General features: G+C 39.4%; 1 protein-coding gene and 1 long non-coding RNA gene across 6 annotated transcripts; one reads left to right on the top strand and one right to left on the bottom strand.

The window, feature by feature from the left end:
- Window positions 1-1,711: 1,711 nt before the first annotated feature.
- LOC307259207 lies at window positions 1,712-8,337 on the bottom strand. Of its 5 annotated transcripts, XM_080038969.1 has the most exons (6): window positions 8,124-8,337; window positions 5,233-5,383; window positions 4,991-5,129; window positions 4,418-4,525; window positions 3,001-3,442; window positions 1,712-2,739 (listed from the first exon to the last, which is right to left on the bottom strand). In XM_080038969.1, exons 2-6 carry the CDS (start codon window positions 5,376-5,378, stop codon window positions 2,615-2,617), a joined length of 960 nt encoding a protein of 319 aa, XP_079895095.1. In that variant the 5' UTR covers window positions 5,379-5,383; window positions 8,124-8,337; the 3' UTR covers window positions 1,712-2,614. The 5 variants fall into 5 exon arrangements, with proteins under 5 accessions (XP_079895095.1, XP_079895091.1, XP_079895093.1 ...); XM_080038965.1 differs by having other exon boundaries at window positions 1,712-3,442; XM_080038967.1 differs by having other exon boundaries at window positions 1,712-3,442; window positions 5,233-5,378.
- A 1,009-nt stretch (window positions 8,338-9,346) lies between these two features.
- On the top strand, window positions 9,347-15,901 carry LOC307259195. The gene is made up of 3 exons (XR_013845150.1): window positions 9,347-9,414; window positions 9,894-10,022; window positions 15,736-15,901. It is a non-coding gene; the product is annotated as an uncharacterized lncRNA (long non-coding RNA).
- The last annotated feature ends 7,985 nt before the right edge of the window (window positions 15,902-23,886 follow it).

Below are 23,886 nucleotides of genomic sequence, written 5' to 3'. Positions count from 1 at the left end.
TAATGCACAATACATGCTTTCTGGCTGTTGAACTTTGTCCCACTAACCAAAGTGTTTTGTACAAGTTGTTGTAGCCTTGAAGAAGAAACTGCCTAATAAGATTTTGGCCCATACAGAGGTATGACGCATTCATGTGCACAGTAAGAAAAGACTCCCTAAATTTCCCATATCCTGTTATCTGCCTAATTAAAAACATTTCTGCTTTCGCCAGCAAAAACAAGGGCTGGACACACCAAACTTAGTATGTGTTTGCGCACACACCAACTTCTCTTGCATATAATCTCTGTACACTGTTCATTCGATGTATTCAATCATGTAAGCCCATTTGTGATACATGTTGTTTGACCCTTGCATGCTGTTTGCAAGTAAATTCACCTGCTTTCAAGAAGGCCTGACTCAGTTTCAATTATTCAAACACTTGGGTAGTTTGATGAAATAATTCTAGTAACAACTCCGCCAGGTGTCCAGGAGTGCTACACACATGTTGTAGGGGAACAGTGTTGGGTAAGTTACTTCAAAAGCGTAATGCATTATTTATTAACAATTATTGTCATTTCAGAGTAGTTAGTTACATTACAATATTACTGTCTTTGAATTGTAAGGCATTACACTACTTTTACATTACTTTTGCATTACTTTCACCAAAATAACAGGAAATATGGATTTGGTGTTCTTAATAGATCTACTTGTGTTCAATGCAGCTCATTACACAGCAGGAGGTGACATGGTATGGCATAATGACTGAGCTAGGCTTAAGGTTAACAAAAGTATATAATACAATGTTGTTGTAATGTCTTACATTACCACGTTACAGCAAAACATAATGCATTACAATTGTAATGCATTACTCCCAACACTGTAGGGGAACCACTGAACGTGATCACAAAACAGACAGACTTAAATCCCTATTCACAACAACAAACCCCACAACTCAAGACAGATTTATTATATAGGGCTCATTTTTATTCATTTATTATAACATAGCCTTTATACCACCAGATTGTTAGTAAGAGTAATCATTACATAACCAATGAGACAGAATACTAAATGGTGCATTTATCAATTACAGAAGCTTTTTACACAGCAGAGGTGCTCTACAGATGTTTAGTTTGAATGATTAACAAGCTTTTTCTTTTTCTAATATCTATGTATGTTTCCGATCTCTCATCCTATCAGAAGGCATTCTGTTGCTGTGGTGATAAGAAGTAGAGCCCTCCATCTCCAACTCCCTGGAAACTTCCTTCTCCTGGGTCAACTTCATCCTGTCTGCAGCTTCCTTCTAATCGGACCCTGCTCCTCACATGCACAGCCTACTTTACCCATGACACAGATGTTTCTTTTCACTGGTATACCTGAATAAAGTTTATCTGATGTGTTACACTGATGTTGCTATACTGTGTGTGCTAGGTGTGGAAATACTTTGCAATATGGTCATTACGTTCACCATTTACAGGAAAAAGTTGGATATAGTTGGATCTAATTGGGCCTAAATCAATAATAATGTGTCTCATGGTAAATGAACATTGGTTGTAGGGAGGGGGGATTAGATATGGTTAAGTTAAGGTTTGATCCTGTAATGATTGAATATCTATTTTTCCTCTCAGACCATTAGAATATCAGTTACCTGTGAAAAGAGTAATTTGTCTTAGTGCATGTGGTGAACAATAAAGGAGATTTTAAAAGAAGGTGAGTTAAAAAGGAAAGAAAATAGTCCAAGGCAAATGTTTAATCCTCAGTCAACAACGGAGACAGACAGATCATTATACACATGATTAAAATGGTATTTTATAAGAAGGCAGGCAATGTGATCATACAGATTATATACATGTTATATACATGTTTAATCCACTGAATCAGCTCTATGAAATCCTTAGTGATGGATTGTAACTGCCTTTAGTGCCATATTTTATACTTTATCTGGATATAGTTTGTATTGCTGTAGATTAAACTAGCCAACGGAGATTAGTGAGCTCAACCTTAACATATAGCAGGAAAATGTAAAAGACATTCATGTAGGCCTGGCTGAAAGAATGATCCACAAGCATCAGAACAGAAAAACACTGTCTTACAGGGCCCATTTCAGTACATAATGACTACGTTTGCCTATGCTCGTGACAATTATCTTAGTTAGCCTACTTCACTACAAGTATAAGTCCTATTTTAACAGTGGCAGCCTATTAATTAACACTTATATGTTGTGGAATCTACACAGCTGATTACTATCACTAGCTAAGCAAACACATCATATCCAGAACTGTTAAATATGCATCATGCGAGTTACGTTTTTAAGTAGAACAATCATTTGTATCCTATCTCAAGCTAGGCTACGGCGTAACAGGCAGGCAGGCACTGCAGATCTCGTCAATGCATTACTTTGGTCTGTCATTTTTCTTCACTGATTGGTTACAAAGCCTTCGAATGTAGTGGTCAAGCAAAACAGAGGGAGGGGCTCATTTGCATATTAAGAAACCGGACGGAATTTCCGCCCGGTTTAGAGCGTCTAATCCGCGCGGCGCGGAAGTTCCGGGCGGTAAATACAAATCCGCGCGGAAGTTCCAGGCGGTTTAAGGGGCCTTTCCGGGCGGATTAACGACTAAACCGCGCGGATTGTTGTTTATAAATGAAATACCGGGCCGAATTGTGGCACCTTCGGCTTTCCATAGAGTCTAGGTCGAGGAAAGAGGTCCAGAGGAACCAATCTGTTCATTGGTGAGGGAACCCAGTTCACCGGAGATACACCTCTGTTCATTGGTGAGGGAACCATTGGTGAGGGAACCATTGGTGAGGGAACCATTGGTGAGGGAACCCAGTTCACCGGAGATACACCTCTGTTCATTGGTGAGGGAACCATTGGTGAGGGAACCATTGGTGAGGGAACCATTGGTGAGGGAACCCAGTTCACCGGAGATACACCTCTGTTCATTGGTGAGGGAACCATTGGTGAGGGAACCATTGGTGAGGGAACCATTGGTGAGGGAACCCTGTTCACCGGAGATACACCTCTGTTCATTGGTGACGGAGACCAGTATCTTGCATTGTTAAGTGTTAGCTTAAGAAGCCCTTTTTGAACGGGAGTACTCTTGACGGTGCCTGCCTCTCCAGCACTCCGTATGTTACTTATGATCCCACCCATGGAGGCCCTAATAGAAGGGTCTGCCTCCACCATCTTACACACAGCGTGGCAGAACGGCTGATCCTTCAGGACAGCCTTGATCATGTCGGGACAGACGCTGGGCGGGTGCAGTTGAATCCGGGCACAGAGCTCGGCGATGATCTTACCCATGGCCCACACGTCTGAGCGCTGGTCCCGGCTGCTGCCCCTGTGCACCTCAGGGGCCGTGTAGGCCGGGGTCCCCCCGTCCTTGGCAGAGTTGAGACCATTGCGGAAGAACTTGGCCAGGCCCATGTCGATGATGACAGCTCTGTTTGTGTTATGCTCCACCTGCAGAACAAATGTTTTTTTTAGTACGTTTTAAATAATATAAATATCATGTCTTACAACTTTAAGCGTTACCAAAGTAATTACAATTTATCCTGTGCAAAATAAATCCTATAGTTGTCAAGAAATGTGTAGCGAAAAGTGGCAAGAAATCCGCAATGAATATCTGTACCAAAATGCAATATGTTTTCATTTATTAAGTTGAGATATTTTAGTTTGGACCTCAGAAGTGGACTGACAAAGCCATCCCCTATAGCGCTACTTTGCCAACATGACCAAACACTATGACAGGAAAGCGTATGCAAATAGACAAAATAAAAGGTTATGAAGAAAAGATCTTCACCAATTTGACAATGCATCTTTTCTCCTGAAAAAGCCTACAAAAAAATGAATATGCTGCACAGGCACAAGGTGAAATAATAATTTGGACACACATTCACAACATAAGCAAACAGCAGCTAAAGCAGAACTGCTGCAAATGACATAACACAACAGGAATTTATGGGGGACACTAAAAACTGACGAACAAGCCCAGACACAATTACACACATCTGGCCTGTTTCGTCAATTGTTCCCCGGAAACCTCTGTTAGGATATGTAGGAATTGCAGCATTTCTGTATTTGCAGTGTGTTTCTCTGCATATGTGTTGTCAAAGTGTCTAAAATATTTTCTTAATTGCCAATGGTTTGTATGTTGCCTGGTTGATTTCACTTTTACCAGCTAGTCTTCTTTTTTAATGCAAATTAACATGCATAGGTCTACAGTTAAGCAGCAGGTTGTTATACTGAAGTGACACACATATGTAAAAAAGAGCTTCTGTTTGTATCAGCCTTCATAGCAACTGTTTGTTCATATCTGACCAAAGCAACTCTTCTTAAGATAAATACATTTGTGGCAAAAAGACTTTTCACACATTTGACATGAACCCTTGATGATACAGCATGCTGACAGTATATGGCCAGGCCTCCTCCACTCACCATGATGTTTTCAGGCTTGAGGTCTTGATGGACGATATCTTTGGAGTGCATGTGAAACAGCCCTTCACACATGCCGATGATGATAGTGCCTTTAACAGACGGACTCAGCTGTAGAGATAGAACAATGTGAGACCATGTTTAGCCAGACAGGCATCAGACATCACCTGCATAATATTCAGGTGAAGTAAACAACGTGAGTCTGATCTTCCTATATTGTTCATAAATGAATGTCTGTTACATTCAAGCCATCACCAAACGACTTGACACAGAGTTCATTAGCGCCACAAAACTCTCTGTATTTCTCAATATAGCAGCATTTACAAACTGGTGTCGCCCCCCCCTGACAGTGGCGCAGGAGCATAGAAAAATCACAAGCGCTCAGGAAATGTTTCAGTTGTTGATCCTAATGCTAAGAATAAACCTGGACGTACAGCTAAAAGAAAATCGAAAAAACCATTCGCGATCACCAAAGGTTTACCACAGGTGAAATCACTGCAGTGTTGTTGTCCTAACTCATTATTCCTCTTGGGAGAAACATAGGTTACTCACTATAGCTTTAAATGAGAACCGTACCTGTATTTTAGACTTTGCTGCTATGAAGATGGTGGTCTTTAATTCCTCTCCGAAGATAAACTCTAGAGGGATGATCCATTTTCCCTCTTGGAGAGTTATGTTGCCCAAAAGCTTCACGATGTTGGGATGTTCTGCCTTGCTGCAGATCAGTGGTAAAAAGTAATGAAGAGAAATAAAAATAAATAAACTATTTCAGCTTAAATGTTTTCAAGTATTTTCTCAATCGTTTTACTTGTACTTACATGTACACTTCCCACTCTCTCTCCAGGTCCTTCTTACTGATGAGGTCTACGGGTACCTTCTTTATAGCAGCCCAGGTATCATTGTACTTCTGCTTGTACACCTTCCCAAAAGCGCCCTTTCCGATTGTATCAGTGGAGTACGCCATCTAGACTTTGTGCGGAGTGGAGAGGGAGGTAGACGTATTTTTTTTTATAATATTGTTGAAGCTCAGACCCAACAATGTTAATACAGCTGTGGACTTCCTTATGGTATAAAGTTACTTTGTACATTTACACAACTACTTTACTCAAGTGAAGTTTATAGGTAGAGCTTTACTTGAGTATTTCCACTTTAGTTTGGGGACTAAAAATGCTCTGAGGAACTTTCAGTTTGTGTTAATTCTTGTACCCCCTTTGGAAAAAAGCGAAAGTGTTTTTACTACGCCAGCTGTTGTTCCTGGGTGAGCTTATCCATGATAAAGTCATTAAGAAAAACTATAGGAAAATAGCATTCTTTGCACTGATGATCTTGTTTGCTGTGACATGTCATTTATGATCATCAGAGGAAAAATGAAAAATTCAGAAAATATTTAAAAAGTTTCTCGTAGCACCTTTAATATTGGGGTTTTTCCCACTACTTATGAGAGCTAGTGTCTTTGAAGTTTACGGTTTATATATGAAATACATGAGCAGATGAGTTGCTACTGAATGAAATGTTACCACACTTATCTGTCATCCAAAATTCCTTTCGGCGTGAACTAACCTGTCAGAGTCTGAGTCTGTCAGTGACGAAGCAATAATAAACGTGAGTGAGCGGAAATAAGTATTCCCCAGGGGCCTGTTTCAGGTAGCTGGTTTTACATACTCTGGGTTTAATCATACGCTCTGAGTTGGTTAACTCAGAGCGCAGGGTTGATAAGCAACTCTGGGTTTTCGGTTTCAGAACAGTGGATCAGCGTTGGGTTTATCAACTCTGAGCGTGTTCACTCTGGGTGGAGCGTGTGCATAAAAGCCATCGTCAATGGATCGCTGATAACATGATTCACCATGGAAACAGAAGAAACAAATGCGTGATCCTCCCACTTCTCCACTTCTCAAAAAAAGAAAAAAAAAAACTTCTCCGCTCCTCCCACTGGAGTTAGAAATATTAACGAATGAGTTTATGGTAGCCTATGGAGAAGAATTAACGGGTATATTGTCACATAACTCTGATCTAATCTCCTCGGCAATTCAGAAAAAATATATAGTACATAGTCCATTTTAAAAAGTTACGCATATCAGCAGTAAAGTAATAAAGCTGGCGCGGCACAGCATTTCTGACAGTGTTTTATATTCGCTGTATTTGGGAAGCTGTAGCCTAATAGCCCACTGTGCAGTAAACAGACTGTCGCTTCTTTTAAATGGGGAGTGAAAGACATTAACGTCTGACACAGGTGACAGTTTCCATTGAAGAGCCTGATTGATTTATTATCAGATCCATTTTCCTCAAGTGATCACAGTTTAAATTATTATATAATTATTTATGTAATTTTTATATTCATATTAGGCTATAATATGAATATAAAAGGGCTCGTCTGTGACTTTAGGATCGCACAAGTGAACAGTAACAATCGCGTGCAGCCGCAGCGTTACACGAATCCACCTGACATAAATCTGTTCAGTGGCACAGACGTTAAAAAGCATACAATACAAATAGGTTTATTAATCTGAATGTAGAGCATGTCACGATGTGTAAGGTGGCCGCCTATATGAACGGACCGAGGGCTGAGAACAAGGCTACTGATCAGATAAATGATCGGTCAAACGTAAAATCATCAGGAAATGATAAAAACATCCCGATGGAGATTTCTGTGGAGTGATTTTGCTTCAAACTGTACAGGGACGCGTGTGACAGTGACACTCCTTCTTCAGTCGGAGCTGCAGCGTAAAGTGAAAACAAACTCGGGTAGGTCTAACCACCTATCCAGCAGGTTAGACCCACGGCGTATGTTGCCGCAGTAACTGACTCTCGGTTGCACTGAACCTGCTACCTGAAACGGAAAACCCAGAGTTTCCACCAACTCAGAGCGAACAAACTCCGGGTTGCCTCAAAACCAGCTACCTGAAACAGGCCCCAGGCGTCTTACTCAACTTCTGTTGAATAACACTGGACATTTTCTGTTACCCTTCTGTGGTAAAATTCCACAGCCTGATAACCTACCCGTCCTTTAGTTTTTGAGACTTACCAAGGAATTGATATTCAGAGATACATTGTGGATGTTGATTCAGTATGTCTTGAACCAGGATATCCTGAATCCTCAAAACTAACACACTTTAAAGAACCACAGCTTCCCCACAGACTTTGAACTTTGTTTCGAACGACATGGAGATAATAAAAGCTGACAAACTGGTTCACAGGAGAAATGTATTTGGATTGACTTGGACACAAAGTTTGCAGCTTGAAAAGTAAGCTTATTATAATTATATAGATAAAACACATTTGATGATTATTTCACAGTGGCCAATAGCATTAGAATGAATAGTCATAGTATCTGAGAAACCACAGGACAATCATCTTACAGCGATTATTATATATTATTATATATACACAGTATACTGTGTATATATAAAAATAAAAAAAACAGATTGAGGATGTTTGAAAACAATGAATAACAACAATCTAACATATTAGAGGCTCATCAGCGAATAGTTTATTCAACAAAGCCATTTATAATATAGTAGTAAACGCCTAAAGTGCTATTATCTAGTAGTGGATCTAGAGCTAAGAAACTGTGCTGACTGCTTCAGAACAGAAAATAAAGAGTGAAAACGCCATTAGTCATTATTTTACCAACCTGACCTTTACAATTTAAGAAAATGGATGAATAAATGTTGTCCTATGTTGATCTGTAGAAATACTCTGAGGTGCCTACCTTTTTGTTGTAGAGGGAGAGCAGCTGCGTCGGGTCTGAACCTGTGTCGGGTCTGAACCTGTGTTTAAAAAGTCTCTCTCTTTATACCTTTGTCACGCCTTCTTTGTCTCAGCCAAGACAAAGTGGGTGGGGGTGAGGATAAGATAAGATAAGATAAGGGTGGACTCGGGATTCCCAAAAAAAAACATAGTAGAGACCACTCTTGTTGGGGTGCATCACTGCTCCGGAAGAAACACCCATAATATAATTTAACACAGCCTTTAATGAGGTAGTTAGTTATCCATCAGAGCCAAAATATTTGCCCATGATCACATAAAACCCTCTTCTATGAGCACTCTCCACTCGTCTCCACTACACAGATGGATGACAGTAAAGTCTGTCCTATTGCTCATGTATCTTGTGGCTCATGGTTGGTGCTTTTCACCAGAACGCCTGTAAAATGCTTCATGAATCATTGTATCCAGTGCTTTTGATTCATGATCAATGCAGCCTAAATTTTTCTTTGTTATTTGGGATAATTAGCTATTTATAGCATGCTGATTTACTAAACTCAGATGTAAGTGAACATTTTACTTGTGAAACATCAGTGTAAGATTTAAAATGTTTTCATTGTGTAATCATATGCTCTTATCTTTTTTTTTTTTTTTTTAACCTTTATTTATACAGGTAAATCCCATTGAGACCGAGGACTCTTTTTCAAGGGAGACCTGTATCTATCTAACCACCTGTTGTTTATCCCTCTGGACCCGGAGCCCGCAGTACTGCGTTCTATGGCGTTCTGTCGGTGATTTCGTTATGTTTTAATACATTATTTAACATTATTAAATCGCAGCAATGTGGTTTAAATATACCGGAAAGCTGAGATTCTCCCCTTTCCGGGACATATTCTCGCGTGATTCTACGTGACTCACAGCCAGAGATATGTTGCTGAGAGGCGCGAAAATGTATCAACCCTTTCCCTTGCGCTACTGGCTGAGCCGCTTGTCAATCAACATTTTGCGAAAACGTCATCGGCCCTTTCCCTTGCGTGATTGGTAGAGCTGCTTGCTGTCATATTTTGTGAAAAACCATCCAATCAACTTAGTGTAATCACTAAGGACCTCCCACTAAGGTCAAACATACACAATCACTGAACAAAGGACTCCTATCATGCTCCTAATTTCGATTTCACCATGGCGCGGATGTTCGACAGCTGCGGCCCGCGACGAGATTCAGAGGAAGACGCCAATTCCGACATTGAGGGCTTTGACGAAGAGGAATATGAAGATGACATGGATCCATTTGAAGACGGGTAAGAGCATTTATTTGACAAAACGTCTGTTTTTGTAATGGAAGCTAAGTGTGAACATGTAAACTAGCTTGAATGTTGCGTCCGTGACATGACCGATTTTTTTTTTGGAACTGACGTGACAGAGCTGTATACTCTTGTCGCCAGCCTTCTGTTGTTTGAAAACAAGTAATAGTTTGAAAACAAGTAAAAGTAAGCAATCTTCCCCGTGTGTCTCAATTTTGTTTGCTAGCTGTCTCGCATAAATGGACAGGGACTGATTTCTCTATTGATAGCACTACTTTTGTTTACTTTTGTTTGAAAATAATAGTAATAGATGTGTATTCTGTGTAAAAGTATTTCCCTTTACAATTTACAAATAGTACAGAGTGGAAATGTTTTTGCATCGACTTTTATTACACTGTTGTTTGCAAATACAAGTTGTGAAGTTTGAATATTTTTGTTATGAGATAATGAGACTGATTTCTGTGAATCTGTGGCAGCACCAGGTCCAGGAGAAGAGGAGAACCACCCGCAAAGAGGTCCCGTGTCCTAACTCCACCAGCACCCCCTACGCAGCAGCGGGCTTGGAAGACTGAGGAAGACCAGGACACCGCTCCTCCTGTCTCCAGGTTTCAACCTGCACGCACCCCTGGCCCACAGCTAGGCACGCACTTCTACACACCAATTGAGCTCTTCAAATTGTTTTTCACTGCACACACTGTACACACACTCTGTAGCAACACAAATAAACAGGCTGCCAAAAAAATTGCCATGGGTAAAAAGTTTAAATGGACTGATTTGACAGTTGAGGAGTTTTACAAGTACATTGGACTCCTCTTTTACATGGCCCTGGTTAGACTACACCACATTGCTGATTACTGGAGGCAGAACCACAGTTTAACCTGTCCATTTGCCGCAACAGTCATGAGTAGGGACAGATTTGGTGTCATCTCCTGGAACTTACACATAAGTGATCCAGATGAAGATGTAAACAATGATAGGAAGAAGGGAACGCCACAATTCGACAAACTCTTCAGGGTCAAACCTCTCCTCAATTTGATCAAAACCGCAGCAAAGACCTATTTTCATCCATACAAAAACCTAGCCGTGGATGAAAGGATGGTTGCCTCAAAGGCTAAAACCGGAATTACTCAATACATGAAGGCCAAACCTACTAAGTGGGGTTTCAAATTGTTCGTTTTGGCGGACTCAAGCAATGGCTACACCATAGATTTTAACATTTACACAGGGAAAAGTGACATCCCCTCCGGACACGGCCTCTCTTACGATGCTGTAATGTCAGTTTTTGTTTTTGTAAACCACATTTAGTCCCGTTTTTATTAGTCAACAATAAAGCATTATATATTTGATTATAGTCTTCGTCACATGACCACCATTTACGTTGCGTCTCGTCTCGTTTCTGTCACGTGATAAATGTTCGTTGACGAAGATATTTTGTCATACATTTCGTTGACAAAAACAACACTAGTATCAAGTCATTATTCAGTCTCATTTTGCTTAATTCCTCATATGTGGTCAAAGTAGAGTAAGAGACTATTTGTATTTTGGCAAATTTGATTTTAGTCATGTTTTTTGCACTTCCCAACTTTTTTTGGGAAAATGACAGTGCATTATAGAAGCTAATGCTTTATAAATGGGGATAATGCTTTCGCTCAGCAGGATAGTCTTTTTGTTTTCATGCCTGTTCACTTTTCTTGGCTCATTTGTTGTCTGTCTGTTCTTGTTAACAGAATTTAATATGCTTTATAATTGTATAATATTTTAATGCACAATACATGCTTTCTGGCTGTTGAACTTTGTCCCAATAAACTAACAGCCCCAAAGTGTTTTGCTAAGACAAACTTGTTGTTTAGCCTTGAAGAAACTGCCTACTGGAGAGTCTGGCACATACAGAGGTATGATGCATATTCTGTTATCAGACATATGAAGAACAACACCTGCTGATAAGACTTTCTGGGAATATCTGCCTAATTAAAAATGTTTCTGCTTTCGCCAGCAAAACAAGGGCTGGACACACCAAACTTAGTGTGTGTTTGCGCACACACCACCTTCTCTTGCATATAATCCCATGTACACTGTTCATTTCTTTGTATTCAACCATGTACCAAGCCAGATACATTGTTGATTCCCTTGTATGCTGTTTGCAAGTAAACTTCACCTGCTTTCAAGAAGGCCTGATTCAGTTTCAATTATTCAAATACTTGGGTAAATGATTCTAGTAACAAATGGTCCTTCGAGCCGGATCCAACATCCTCTTCTCTGGACAAGAAGAGCCTGCACGTGAAGACGGGGGAGTCTGCGACTCTCCACAGAAGACCTCCAGCCCGTTGCTACAGGGAGAGGCCGTCAGCAGACTCGACTTGGACAGAGGGGGGGTGACGGAATCCAGAGCCAAAACTGAGCGAGTCGAGGCTTTCTTGAAATCAGGTGAATATATACAGCTGGTTTTGTTTTGTTCAGGAATTAAGGTGGTTCCTTTGTTTTATGTTTTTGTTATAGGCCTACTTGTGATGTATAGGAAAACTAGTTTTTGAAGCAGTATTTCTCATGGTTTTACCATAGGGGAGAATAACTGATCGTAGTGTTTGGGAAGATGCACTAAAGAGAAAAATATCTCAACCTGTAGTGTTTGAGGAAATACACTCACAACAAATAAAGTCTCAAAGATGGCCATTAGTGTGGGATTCGGAGCATTCCCTTTTATTCAGATGTTGATGTCTGAAAAAACCAAGTCTAGCAGTTATCTTTTGTTTCATGACACTAGGAAGTTAGAATAAAACTGAGAGTTTAATTTATGAAAACAATTGGTTGCGGTTGAAAAAACTACTGTTAGACATCATACGAGTGTTTATGAAGTTTCACTGTTTAGGAAGGACAAAAAGCTGTGATTAGTGTTAAAGGGGGGTCACTAAGAAAAAAAAACTTTTCACATGATGTTTACTAAGTGTTTAGTAAGTAAGTATATAAGTAAAGCTTATTCATTTAGTCTTACTACTAGCAGTTTAGGAAGCATCAAATAGAGGGTTCTAGTTTTAAATTGGTGAATTTTATTAATCAATTGGAGGGAATAGGGGTCTCCACCCTGTTTAAATTGATTACTGGGCAGTGTTTCCCCTACCATTGTACAGGCCTGGCGGGGCCGCCAGGCCAACGGGACCCCCCGCCAGGCCAACAGCAGCCTAACTTTAAAAAAAAAATAATAATAAAAAAAAAAAAATTATTATCAATTTTTCATTGATTCCGTAATAATAATATGCGAGTGTCTGCGCGGCACTGTCGGTCTACCCCTCGTGTGCGCCTGTCTTTACAACCTCTCGTTTGATCATCCCATCAGCTGATCTGTGTGTCTGCGTGTGTGTATGTGTGTCTGCGCGCGGCGCGATGCGCGTGTGTATTCGGTGCGGGTGCGCACTTGTTAAAACACGGAAGCCAATGAGCAGGAGCATGACTAGCAAGCAAACGTTGATCTAGTGGCGAAAATAAAACCAGCGCCTGCTCTATGGAGATACTAAGGACTCAGTAACAGGGACGTTGAACAGGAAAAAGTGCTGCGCAAAGTTTAAAATCGCTACGTCGCCGTGGCAACACAACCAATCTGTATCAACAGCTGAGACAGCGCTGAAAAAAACGGCATGCACTCGTTTCAGTAAGTTTACAGAAGTGCCACACTGCTACTGCCTTTGACATTCTTCTCAGAAAAGCATTCATTTATTTTCAAGGGACATATTAATTTATTTATTGTTTTAACTGTCAAGTTATCTTGAAAACAGCAGGCTATTGTAGGCCTACAAGCTTTATGTTTTTGTATTTTCAATGCTACTTTATTTGTATGTTTTAAATTGAGAAATAGGCTAGATGAAATATAATGGTCGGAATAGGGAATTTGCCTTATGTAGCACACATGTTGATAGGCTAATCATGATGTGTAGCCTATGTTAATTCATTTATTTTCAACAAGGCTATTTGCATTAAAAAAAATAAAGAACATTTTTCAATAGGCTAGCTTCAAGGTGAGGTGATTCAGATTATTCCAGAAATGAGTCTAAACAGGACCTGTCTATATTAGATCTTAGTGTTTATTGTTTTTTTATTGAAATCCATGTGTTTTTCTTAAATAGTTTACGTGGCTTGTGTCTCCAAATTATTACAGAAAATAGTTATAGGCAGGGCATATGTTGTTTACAGAGCACAGAATTAATCAGATTTCGCCTCTCAAAGTGCACCAGATTGATGCATTTAACTTTAAAAAGGATAAGGTTTCTTCTGCAGGAGCATGCCCCCAGATCCCCCTAGAATGTCCATTCTCACCCAGCAGGATCTAAAAATCCTGTGAGAAACACCACATGTACAAACGTACTGAATGTGAAAGCATAACCCTATGCCCTCATTTTTAACAGGCTGTCAAAAGAGGCTCATCCCAAATGGGGTTCGTTTTGGTCAATTTCTTCTAGAAATTTGGTACGCACGCGGCACGCATACTCTTTATCAGCTCTTACCACCGGGCCTAAAAAAAATTCTAGGGGAAACACTGCTGGGTAATTTAATGTTAGATTTTACATTTTAAAAATTAAATTACTTGTAAAAGAGTGAACAGTAAAGAGAAAGGTGGTGGCCAAAGAGATGAATAAGAGAATGTTGTTGAAAGTGTAAGAGGAAAAAGATTGTTTGGAACTGATTGTTTATGTTATAAAGAAAGAAAAAGTATGTAGGGGAAGGGAGATAGAAGGTTTTAGTAAGTGTGCATACAATTGTTGTGCTGTTATGATGGGTTATAAAATGCTTGTCTCCTAAAGATGACCGGAGTTCTGACTACATTGCTAAACGCTTTAAAGTTTAGAGCTAAATATCTCGCCAATCCAAGCCCCATAGTGAACCTTAAAGATTAAAGGTGCAGTCAATCATTTGAAGTCCCAGCATAACTTACAAAAAGCGTTCTTTTGTGTTCTTTTTATGAAAATGTTCACTGAAAAGACTTGTTCAATGCTTTTGATTTGAATTACAAGTTAAAGGGGATTTTTATACTAAAATATGATCATAATGTGTATTGTTGATATAAATTGATTCAAAAACTGGTTAACTGTAAAGACACCTATACTTAACCAAGATGTTAACTTTTGTTATTTGAAGAACAAACTATAACACCATGTCAGATTTGGAGAAGAGAGAGCACAAGAAAATGTGTGTGTGTGATTCAGTCCCATGCAGAAAAGGGAGGGCCTGTCTCACTGTCTGTGTGTGCTTGTATGCTACCCAACACAGACAACCATGTGGAAGAACGAAATCAAACCTATCCTATATGTTGTTATGCATCATTGTGACATCTAGAGCAAGCAAATTGGATAGGATGATATTTTAGAAGCTGTTTGCCCTAGCAGAAGAATGAGCATTTGTTTTGAAAAACATGATACTGCTCTATATTCATTCTGCTTTCAGATGCAAGAAGAAGACCAAGCTGACCATGCTTCAATAAGGACAATTGGACACTGAGGAACAATCTGAATAGGTTATGGTAATGCCTAACCATTCCCCCAGTGACTGTGATATGAAGGACACTTTGCGTCAAAATGCCACAAAGGGACTTGTCGACCAAGAAGAAGACCTAGGTTCCTGTTCCCTGGCTTCTGCAAAAGACTGTCCTCTCTGAAACTGTACATAGACGATGTTGCACCAGTACACAAACTTGCATTTTCACAACTGTGATGTTGATGTACTTGATATTATTCTGCTTGACTGAAATATATTTACTCATATGCTTTGCCCTTTTGCTTTGAAGTGTTGCAAGAAAGTTGCATTAAATATTATAAAAAGGGTGGAATGTTAACAGAATTTAATATGCTTTATAATTGTATAATATTTTAATGCACAATACATGCTTTCTGGCTGTTGAACTTTGTCCCAATAAACTAACAGCCCCAAAGTGTTTTGCTAAGACAAACTTGTTGTTTAGCCTTGAAGAAACTGCCTACTGGCACATACAGAGGTATGATGCATATTCTGTTATCAGACATATGAAGAACAACACCTGCTGATAAGACTTTCTGGGAATATCTGCCTAATTAAAAATGTTTCTGCTTTCGCCAGCAAAACAAGGGCTGGACACACCAAACTTAGTGTGTGTTTGCGCACACACCACCTTCTCTTGCATATAATCCCATGTACACTGTTCATTTCTTTGTATTCAACCATGTACCAAGCCAGATACATTGTTGATTCCCTTGTATGCTGTTTGCAAGTAAACTTCACCTGCTTTCAAGAAGGCCTGATTCAGTTTCAATTATTCAAATACTTGGGTAAATGATTCTAGTAACAGTTCTCTTCCAGTTTTCCCTGGTGGAGACGAGACGGTGTGGATCATGTCCTTCCTCTGGCAGCATCTGAAGTTCTCCTGCATCCACACTATTCATATTTTATTTTAGTATTAGCATGTTAACATTAGTCAATTATTGTATTCCTTCGCTAAGCTAATGTTTTGGAGAGGCAATTTCAAGAGCCAAAACAATTTGTCCTGGTGAATAAAGGTATTATTTCACATAAGTTTCCACATTTTTCAAAAATCTGACTTCAAATTGCAGCATTTGTGTCAAAATATTTTTGTTCACATTGGTCTAGGACAAAAGTGAAACTCCCTAATGTAGAGCTGAGAGTGTTCTGAACATTTTGATATGAATCACCTGGGTATTATGTTATCTACTTGCCCTCTAAAATGGTAATTTATAAAAAGCATGTAAAATCGAGAAAATGCCCTTAGATCTCAACCCAAAAAACGTTTGGACAAAAAGATCATTTTAGTCATGTTTTTTGCTCTTCCCAACCTTTTTATGGAAAAATTCTAGTACATTTTAGAAGCTTATGTTTTGGAGAAGCAATTTCAAGAGCCAAAAGAATTCAATCAGATGAATAAAGGTATTATTTCACACAAATTTCGAAATTTTTCAAAAATCGGACTTCAAATTTCAACATTTATGTCAAAATATTTTTTTTTACATTGGACTAGGGCAAAATTTAACCTTCCTAACTGAGAGCTGAGAGTGTTCTGAACATTTTAATATGAATCAGCTGGGTATTATGATATCTACTTGCCCTCTAAAATGGTAATTTATAAAAGCATGTAAAATCGAGAAAATGCCCTTAGATCTCAACCAAAAAACGTTTGGACAAAAAGATCATTTTAGTCATGTTTTTTGCTCTTCCCAACCTTTTTATGGAAAAATTCCAGTACATTTTAGAAGCTAATGTTCTGGAGAAGCAATTTCAAGAGCCAAAATAATTTAATCAGATGAATAAAGGTATTATTTCACACAAATTTCGAAATTTTTCAAAAATCGGACTTCAAATTTCAACATTTATGTCAAAATATTTTTTTTTTACATTGGACTAGGGCAAAATTGAACCTTCCTAACTGAGAGCTGAGAGTGTTCTGAACATTTTGATATGAATCACCTGGGTATTATGTTATCTACTTGCCCTCTAAAATGGTAATTTATAAAAGCATGTAAAATCGAGAACCAAAAAACCAAAAAACGTTTGGACAAAAAGATAATTTTAGTCATGTTTTTTGCTCTTCCCAACCTTTTGATGGAAACATTCTAGTACATTTTAGAAGCTAATGTTTTGGAGAAGCAATTTCAAGAGCCAAAATAATTTAATCAGATGAATAAAGGTATTATTTCACACAAATTTCGAAATTTTTCAAAAATCGGACTTCAAATTTCAACATTTATGTCAAAATATTTTTTTTTTTTACATTGGACTAGGGCAAAATTTAAAGTTCCTAACTGAGAGCTGAGAGTGTTCTGAACATTTTAATATGAATCAGCTGGGTATTATGTTATCTACTTGCCCTCTAAAATGGTAATTTATAAAAGCATGTAAAATCGAGAAAATGCCCTCAGGGCTCAGAGGGTTATACTCCGTAATTAACCACATGTTGTTGCGAAATATGTACTTTCTGAGGATCACCATGACCTGGCTGACCAAGGCGGTCGGTTCCCAGAACAGGCATGGCATGCTGATAAGCAGGAACTTCCCAGTATCATTAATCATTAGTAGATACGCACACACACAAGCTTGTAACCAACATTCAATGGGAATAAAAGGCACTCTGGGAGAGAGGGTCGGCGGAGTTGATTCTGAGCAGCTGACCTCTCCCCAGTTTGCAGAAACTGAGCTGACTGTCTCACTGTATCGTTGTGTCTGTCTCATTTGTCTGGTTGAACTAACCTGGGTTTCCTTGTCTTACACACAAGTTTGATAAACCTAACATCTTGGTCCTTCGAGCCGGATGTTAGGTTTATCAAACTTGTGTGTAAGACAAGGAAACCCAGGTTAGTTGTTGACAAAAAGCAGCAGAAAAACAATGTGAACTAGAGAATGCATCTCCTGCTGAAAATGCGTGTGAATGCTGAAACAGCTTAGGCTAAATTGGATAGCTGAGTATGAAGAAGTGGAAAAATTGAAAAAGGTTTCTCTAATAGAAAAGTAGTTGAAAAGTTGAATATATAGAGGGTTGGATAGGGGAATAAAAATAAATAAATAAATAACTTAAAACTGTGAGATAGTAATTGAATAGACTTGGAGCTAAATTAACATTGATGGTTTGAATGTATATAAATCAGATGAAGAAGTATTTAGATTATAACGTCTTAAGCATGAACAGTAGTGAATTGTTTTACTCTTTTAGGAATTATGTTATATATTTAATAATGTCTAGATAAAATTATAATTATGGATGAAAGACATTATTATTAGTTTTTTATTTTATTTTATGTGTGAAATAGGTCTTCAAAGAGCAAAGTGTTTACCCCATTTCAACTTTGTCTCTCCAAACTGTTTAATAAAGAAAAAGGAAAAAAGATTTTATTTTAACCCTCCCCTTGTGATCAGAAAAAGCATCTGTGAGGCAATTGGTTGTGCATATGCAGACAGAGCACCTGACAGAGAACCAAACAAGAACAAGCCATACTTGGTGAAGATAAAAAATTATAGAATTAATTGAAAAATAGTGCTACCACGCAACTATATATATATAAAATAGTGATTAGGATGAGTCATGGGCCGAGGCAATGACTCAAAAGTAGGGAACATGTCTCTATGGTAACAAATATATTCCATACGGGCATACAACTTTACACGATTTCAAAAAGCTTTTGTGTAGAGTATGTATATCTGATTGATGACGTCGAAACATGTGATAATGCAGAATCAGAGAACAGAGAACTGACCGAATGAATGACAGAACTCTTTGTAAATCTAACAAAGTTACGAGAGCAAATAAACTGCCAGATTTTCCTATGTCCTAGGAAGCTGCATTGGACGAGCTGTTGCCAGGGGGCAAAGTGCAAAGTCGGAGCTGCACACATTGGGAAGGCCCTGCCCTACTGACAAACTTCCAACTACAGCCAAAGTCAAAAGAACTACAATATCCAAGTCACCCACTACAGGAAGACGTGGAACATTCCTGACGAGAGCGAACATACACAGCCCATCGAAGCTACGTCACACCGGCTCAACTGGAGGGACATCTCTGGTGGCTCTACTGTAGTTCGTATCCCTGATTAGTGTGAAGGTGAAGAAAACAACGGAAGCCCTTTGCAAATGGACATGCCGCAACGGTACCTACAAGGTTCAATGAACCACAACATGTTTCGGACACAAAGGCCTGGTACAAATATGCCTCAGTACTAGCCAACGCCACAAAAGAAAAAGGATTATTACGTCTACACTAACATACCAACATCAGCTGATTCACACACTAACCAACAGACAGACTGTGTGATCTCATGAAGACCCGCCCCCTAGAGAATGGAACAGTCACTGAGATGAATAATGACGGATGATTATCTATGTCCAATGCCCTTGAAACTGCTAAATGTTGTAATATGCTTATACATGAGAAAAAGGAGGGAAATGTAAGATTTAAAATGTTTTCATTGTGTAATCATATGCTCTTATCTAACCACCTGTTGTTTATACTCCGTAATTAACCACATGTTGTTGCGAAATATGTACTTTCTGAGGATCACCATGACCTGGCTGACCAAGGCGGTCGGTTCCCAGAACAGGCATGGCATGCTGATAAGCAGGAACTTCCCAGTATCATTAATCATTAGTAGATACGCACACACACAAGCTTGTAACCAACATTCAATGGGAATAAAAGGCACTCTGGGAGAGAGGGTCGGCGGAGTTGATTCTGAGCAGCTGACCTCTCCCCAGTTTGCAGAAACTGAGCTGACTGTCTCACTGTATCGTTGTGTCTGTCTCATTTGTCTGGTTGAACTAACCTGGGTTTCCTTGTCTTACACACAAGTTTGATAAACCTAACAATCAGCATGTTAGCATTGTCACTTTGAGCTATACTAGCATTAAGCTCAAAGCATCATTTGTGTAAGTGTAGCCTCACAGACCACATGGGTGACGTTTAGTTGAACTTTTAGTTTGAAACATGCTTTTGAAACTTGAACAATGCTGCTCTACGTATTTTATTGTTTTGCACTGGAGGAACGATATGTTGTGAAAATAAGTCAACCAGGATGCGTGAAGGACAGAGTTTCCAGTCAGGAGGTAAAGTTAATAAAGTGATATTTATTTCACCAAAAGCAGAATAGATGCCTCCGTACAGTTAAACGTATACGGACTGTTGTGGAATTCTTTATTACAGTCATAATAATTATGTGTTTATATAAGACTAATGCCATCTTGACTCTAAATAAACGGAAGTTAATCAACAAAAGTTCTGACCTGACCTTATGGTGAAGGTTGTTATGTCTCACTATTCCAACCCTGAAAGCTATTTACGTAGGATGAGGTTCGTGCGTAATTAGATTTTGCTATAACTTCTCTGTCTGACTGCCTATCGGTGGTCATTTCACACAATCCCATTGTTGCATTGTTGTCTTGACCCATGTTTGCAAACATTAAAGATCTGTTCTATTTTTATATTTAAACATTGTGTCACCTCGTATTAATTGACTATATTCTCATCTTTTAAAGGTTGATATTTCAATTCCATGACAATTTGGGGGCTCGTCCGGGATGTCTAACTCGAGGATTTCCTGAAGCACCCTCTGACAGGTTAACTGTGCACAGCCGGAGACTGGGTCCCGGAGCCTAAACCTCTCCCCACGGAGGACCGTAACTGACCTCAGGAGATGCAGGTTGGCGCCTATATCAGATGTGCTTCAGGGGATCTCCCGATACGGCATCCAAGAACTCAAAGAGACTAAAAAGGTGAGAACACAATGTTTAATTAAAGTTTTAAAGGCCAGGGGTCAATAAACTATAAACTATAAAAGTAAGCTTAGGGTATGTTGGACGACTAGCTTTAGTTACAAGTTGGTTTAGGACAGCTGCTGATTAGTTGAACTAAAAACTAAAGACCAGGGGTCTTTAATTCGCATTAGCTGACGAGCTTTTACGAAATAAAATAGATTTAACCGGGTTAAGCTATTTTATGTAGTGCCGGGCACTAGGGTCAGGGACCAAAATTATACAGGCCAGGGGCCAAACTCGAGAAATAGGATAGATTTAACTAGGTTAAACTATTTTATCTAGCGCCAGGGGCACTAGGGTCAGGGACCAAAATTATACTGGCCAGGGGCCAGGCTCGAGAAATAGGATAGATTTAACTAAGTTAAACTATTTTATCTAGCGCCAGGGGCACTAGGGTCAGGGACCAAACTCGAGGAATAGGATAGATTTAACCGGGTTAAACTATTCTATCTAGTGCCGGGCACTAAGTGGTCCGGGACCACGAAAGATATCTTTACTGTCAGGGACAGTGCGCAGGATCCATAAAAATGTTTTGGCAAAAATAGATCTAAAATAAAGAACGTTCTAAAATAGTTATATATAATACTTATAATATTTTCAAGTACTAATTGTGTGTGGTTTATTTAAGGTCTCTGTGTCTTCTGTTGGATCTGTCCTCCACTGCATTCTCTAAAATTCAATATTATTGTAAAAAGGGAACAGTCCGCTTAAACAAAAGGAGTTGGAAGTTGAATTTGAATGTTGTGCAAAGAATGTGTGATAAGAGTGGGGACTCACTGTACATGTGCATTGGTAAATGTATGGGAGGAATATGGTCTTTCCAGGAAATGTGAGCTTTAGGCTCATTAAGATAGAAAAACTAAGTTAGCAATTATTTAAATTTTAGAGAAATAAAAGCTTTTTTGTTAGGCCTTTGTTGCAAAGTGAACAGAGACAGTGATTAGCTTAAAGGTAAAATAACTTTAACCAAAGTGTGCTAGGCTCCTCACAGGACAATTATCCCAGACCTGGTCTCTCGTCTCTGGCCTAGAAGAACCTCCTCTCTCACACCTCCGGTTGCAGACCAAAACCAGCTCAACGAACTAAAGCTGTTTCCACATCTACACCTGGATACAGCCCTGCATCTGCCAGATGAGTATTTTCCAACTACCACCTTATTCCATTTCAAATGGGGTCCAGTTCAACATGACTGGCCTAAAGAAGAGATCCTTTTATGACAGAACTAATGTGAACTCTGTGACAAGGACAACCTCTGTATGGCCCAGCTGAAGGCCTATGGACAAATGGAAAGGGCGGACGAAGAGGACCAGAGGCAGAGGCAGAGCCAGCAGATGTGGCTAAAACACCAGGAACATCAACATGGCTGATTCTGTGTTGGGACAACTTGCACTGGGCAGGGAATGTCCTGAACAACAACCAGAGAATGGACTGCAGTTGCAGTCCCAGGAGCAGAGAGGCAGTGGGAGAGTGGGAGACTGACTGGCCGGAGAGGAGAGACAGAGAGGGGTCCACAGGAGGGTGAGGTGCACCAAACATGCAGTGACTCTCACTGTCCAGTAATATTATTATTATATGCTTAATTTTCCCATCTGAATTGTCTACACCAGAATTGTTAGTGTCACGCTAGGTGATTACATTTTTGGCTAATTATGGTATAGTATATCTAATTTGTTTTGATAGACAACTGAGTATTGTACTGTATCCAGGTCTCTATGTTTACATACCTATCTTTGCAGGTGAAAACATTTACCCAAAACACGGCTATAGGCCGAGCAAGTGACTGCAGTGACTAAAGTAGTGTTGGTTTAACCACGAGAGCTTTCTTTATACACACACAATTACGAAACAATTATTTAATGATAGAAAAGTACTTCTAATATCGCGCTATAGCATCGTTTGTGAGCAGAATTTTCTAAAAAATAACAGTGTGTAAGACGGGATGTTATTATTCCCAAGCCACACAGATTTCCAAAAAGGGATAATCATTTTTAAATGACTTCAGAATTTTCAAAATTAGTTAAGCCTCTGCAGAGCAAACTTTATACATGATCATGGACTGACTGACAAAGACTGACTGTTTAATTATTTTACAACCTTTTCCTAATTCACTGCGTTCTCCTTACAGACAGAAAAAGGCAATAGATAAGTCTTTTCTCCCTCTCAGCAGAGCTGATAAGAGCTCAGGAGAATGTTTCCCAAAACAACGTTTGTTTCTAGACAAGAAGGGCACCCGTGTTTTGACCAAATTTAGTTTATCTTACACATAAATGTGACTTGGGTAAAACTTTGAGAACATACGAACAATATGTAACTTGCAGCACAACACAGAAAAATACCACCATTGATCTCTGCTATGGTTCAATAGGTGGAGCTTATCGTTCCATACCCATGCCTGCCCTTGGGGCCTCTTATCACAACAGTGTTTACCTCATGCCAGTGTATAAACCGTCCTTCAGACGCTTAGAACACAAGGAGAGACAGGTGGAAAGTGGCCCATGGAGGGGTCCTTTGCCTCAGATACGCTTGCTAGTTCAACTGTATATGGCCCACATGGAGATCCAGCTTGGGATTTTGGTAAAATAAGAAGATGTGTGGCAATATGGTTTGACACCGCAGAACTGTATGGAAGTGGGAATGAATGTACTGAACGTGCAAATGTGTGCAAAGGAAAGGATGATCGAGTTCCTGAAGAACTTAAATAATTGATTAATAGATGTGTTGCATTATGTAAGTGCACGTCATGTGCCACTGCTTGAAACTATGTTGAAAACTAGAGCTGAGGAAATGGTTAAGATAAAACAGTGTCATGGATCAAACCCCACACAAAATGCTAAAGCCATGATATTCAAATGGATGAAACGGCAGAGTACCCCCCCCCCCCTCACCACAAAGTCTGGTGGCCACTCTGATAGAGGCCGGCCTACCACTCCCGTCGTCCATGATTGATGTGCCTATTGTTTCCTCATACCCAAAAGTAACTCAGAAGATAGAATAAGCTACAATACAACATGTAAGTAGAAATAAAGAGGATGAATTAGTTTTCATAGCAGCTGCAGTTCAAGCACTAAGGGAGATAGACTTGCATGCAGCAGGAGGGTCAGGGATCAAAAAGGGAGGAGTGAGTGCGAGGTTTGAGACTGACAACTCCACCCAAATGGCAGATACATTAAAAACGCTGAAACCTGGTGACTCCACACTCGC

This window comes from Ammodytes marinus (genome assembly GCF_949987685.1).
Source record: "Ammodytes marinus genome assembly, chromosome: 13".
In the NCBI taxonomy this organism is placed as follows: domain Eukaryota; kingdom Metazoa; phylum Chordata; class Actinopteri; order Uranoscopiformes; family Ammodytidae; genus Ammodytes; species Ammodytes marinus.
The sequence above is the reverse complement of the archived record's forward strand: the minus strand, read 5'-3'. Positions and strand labels throughout refer to the sequence as shown.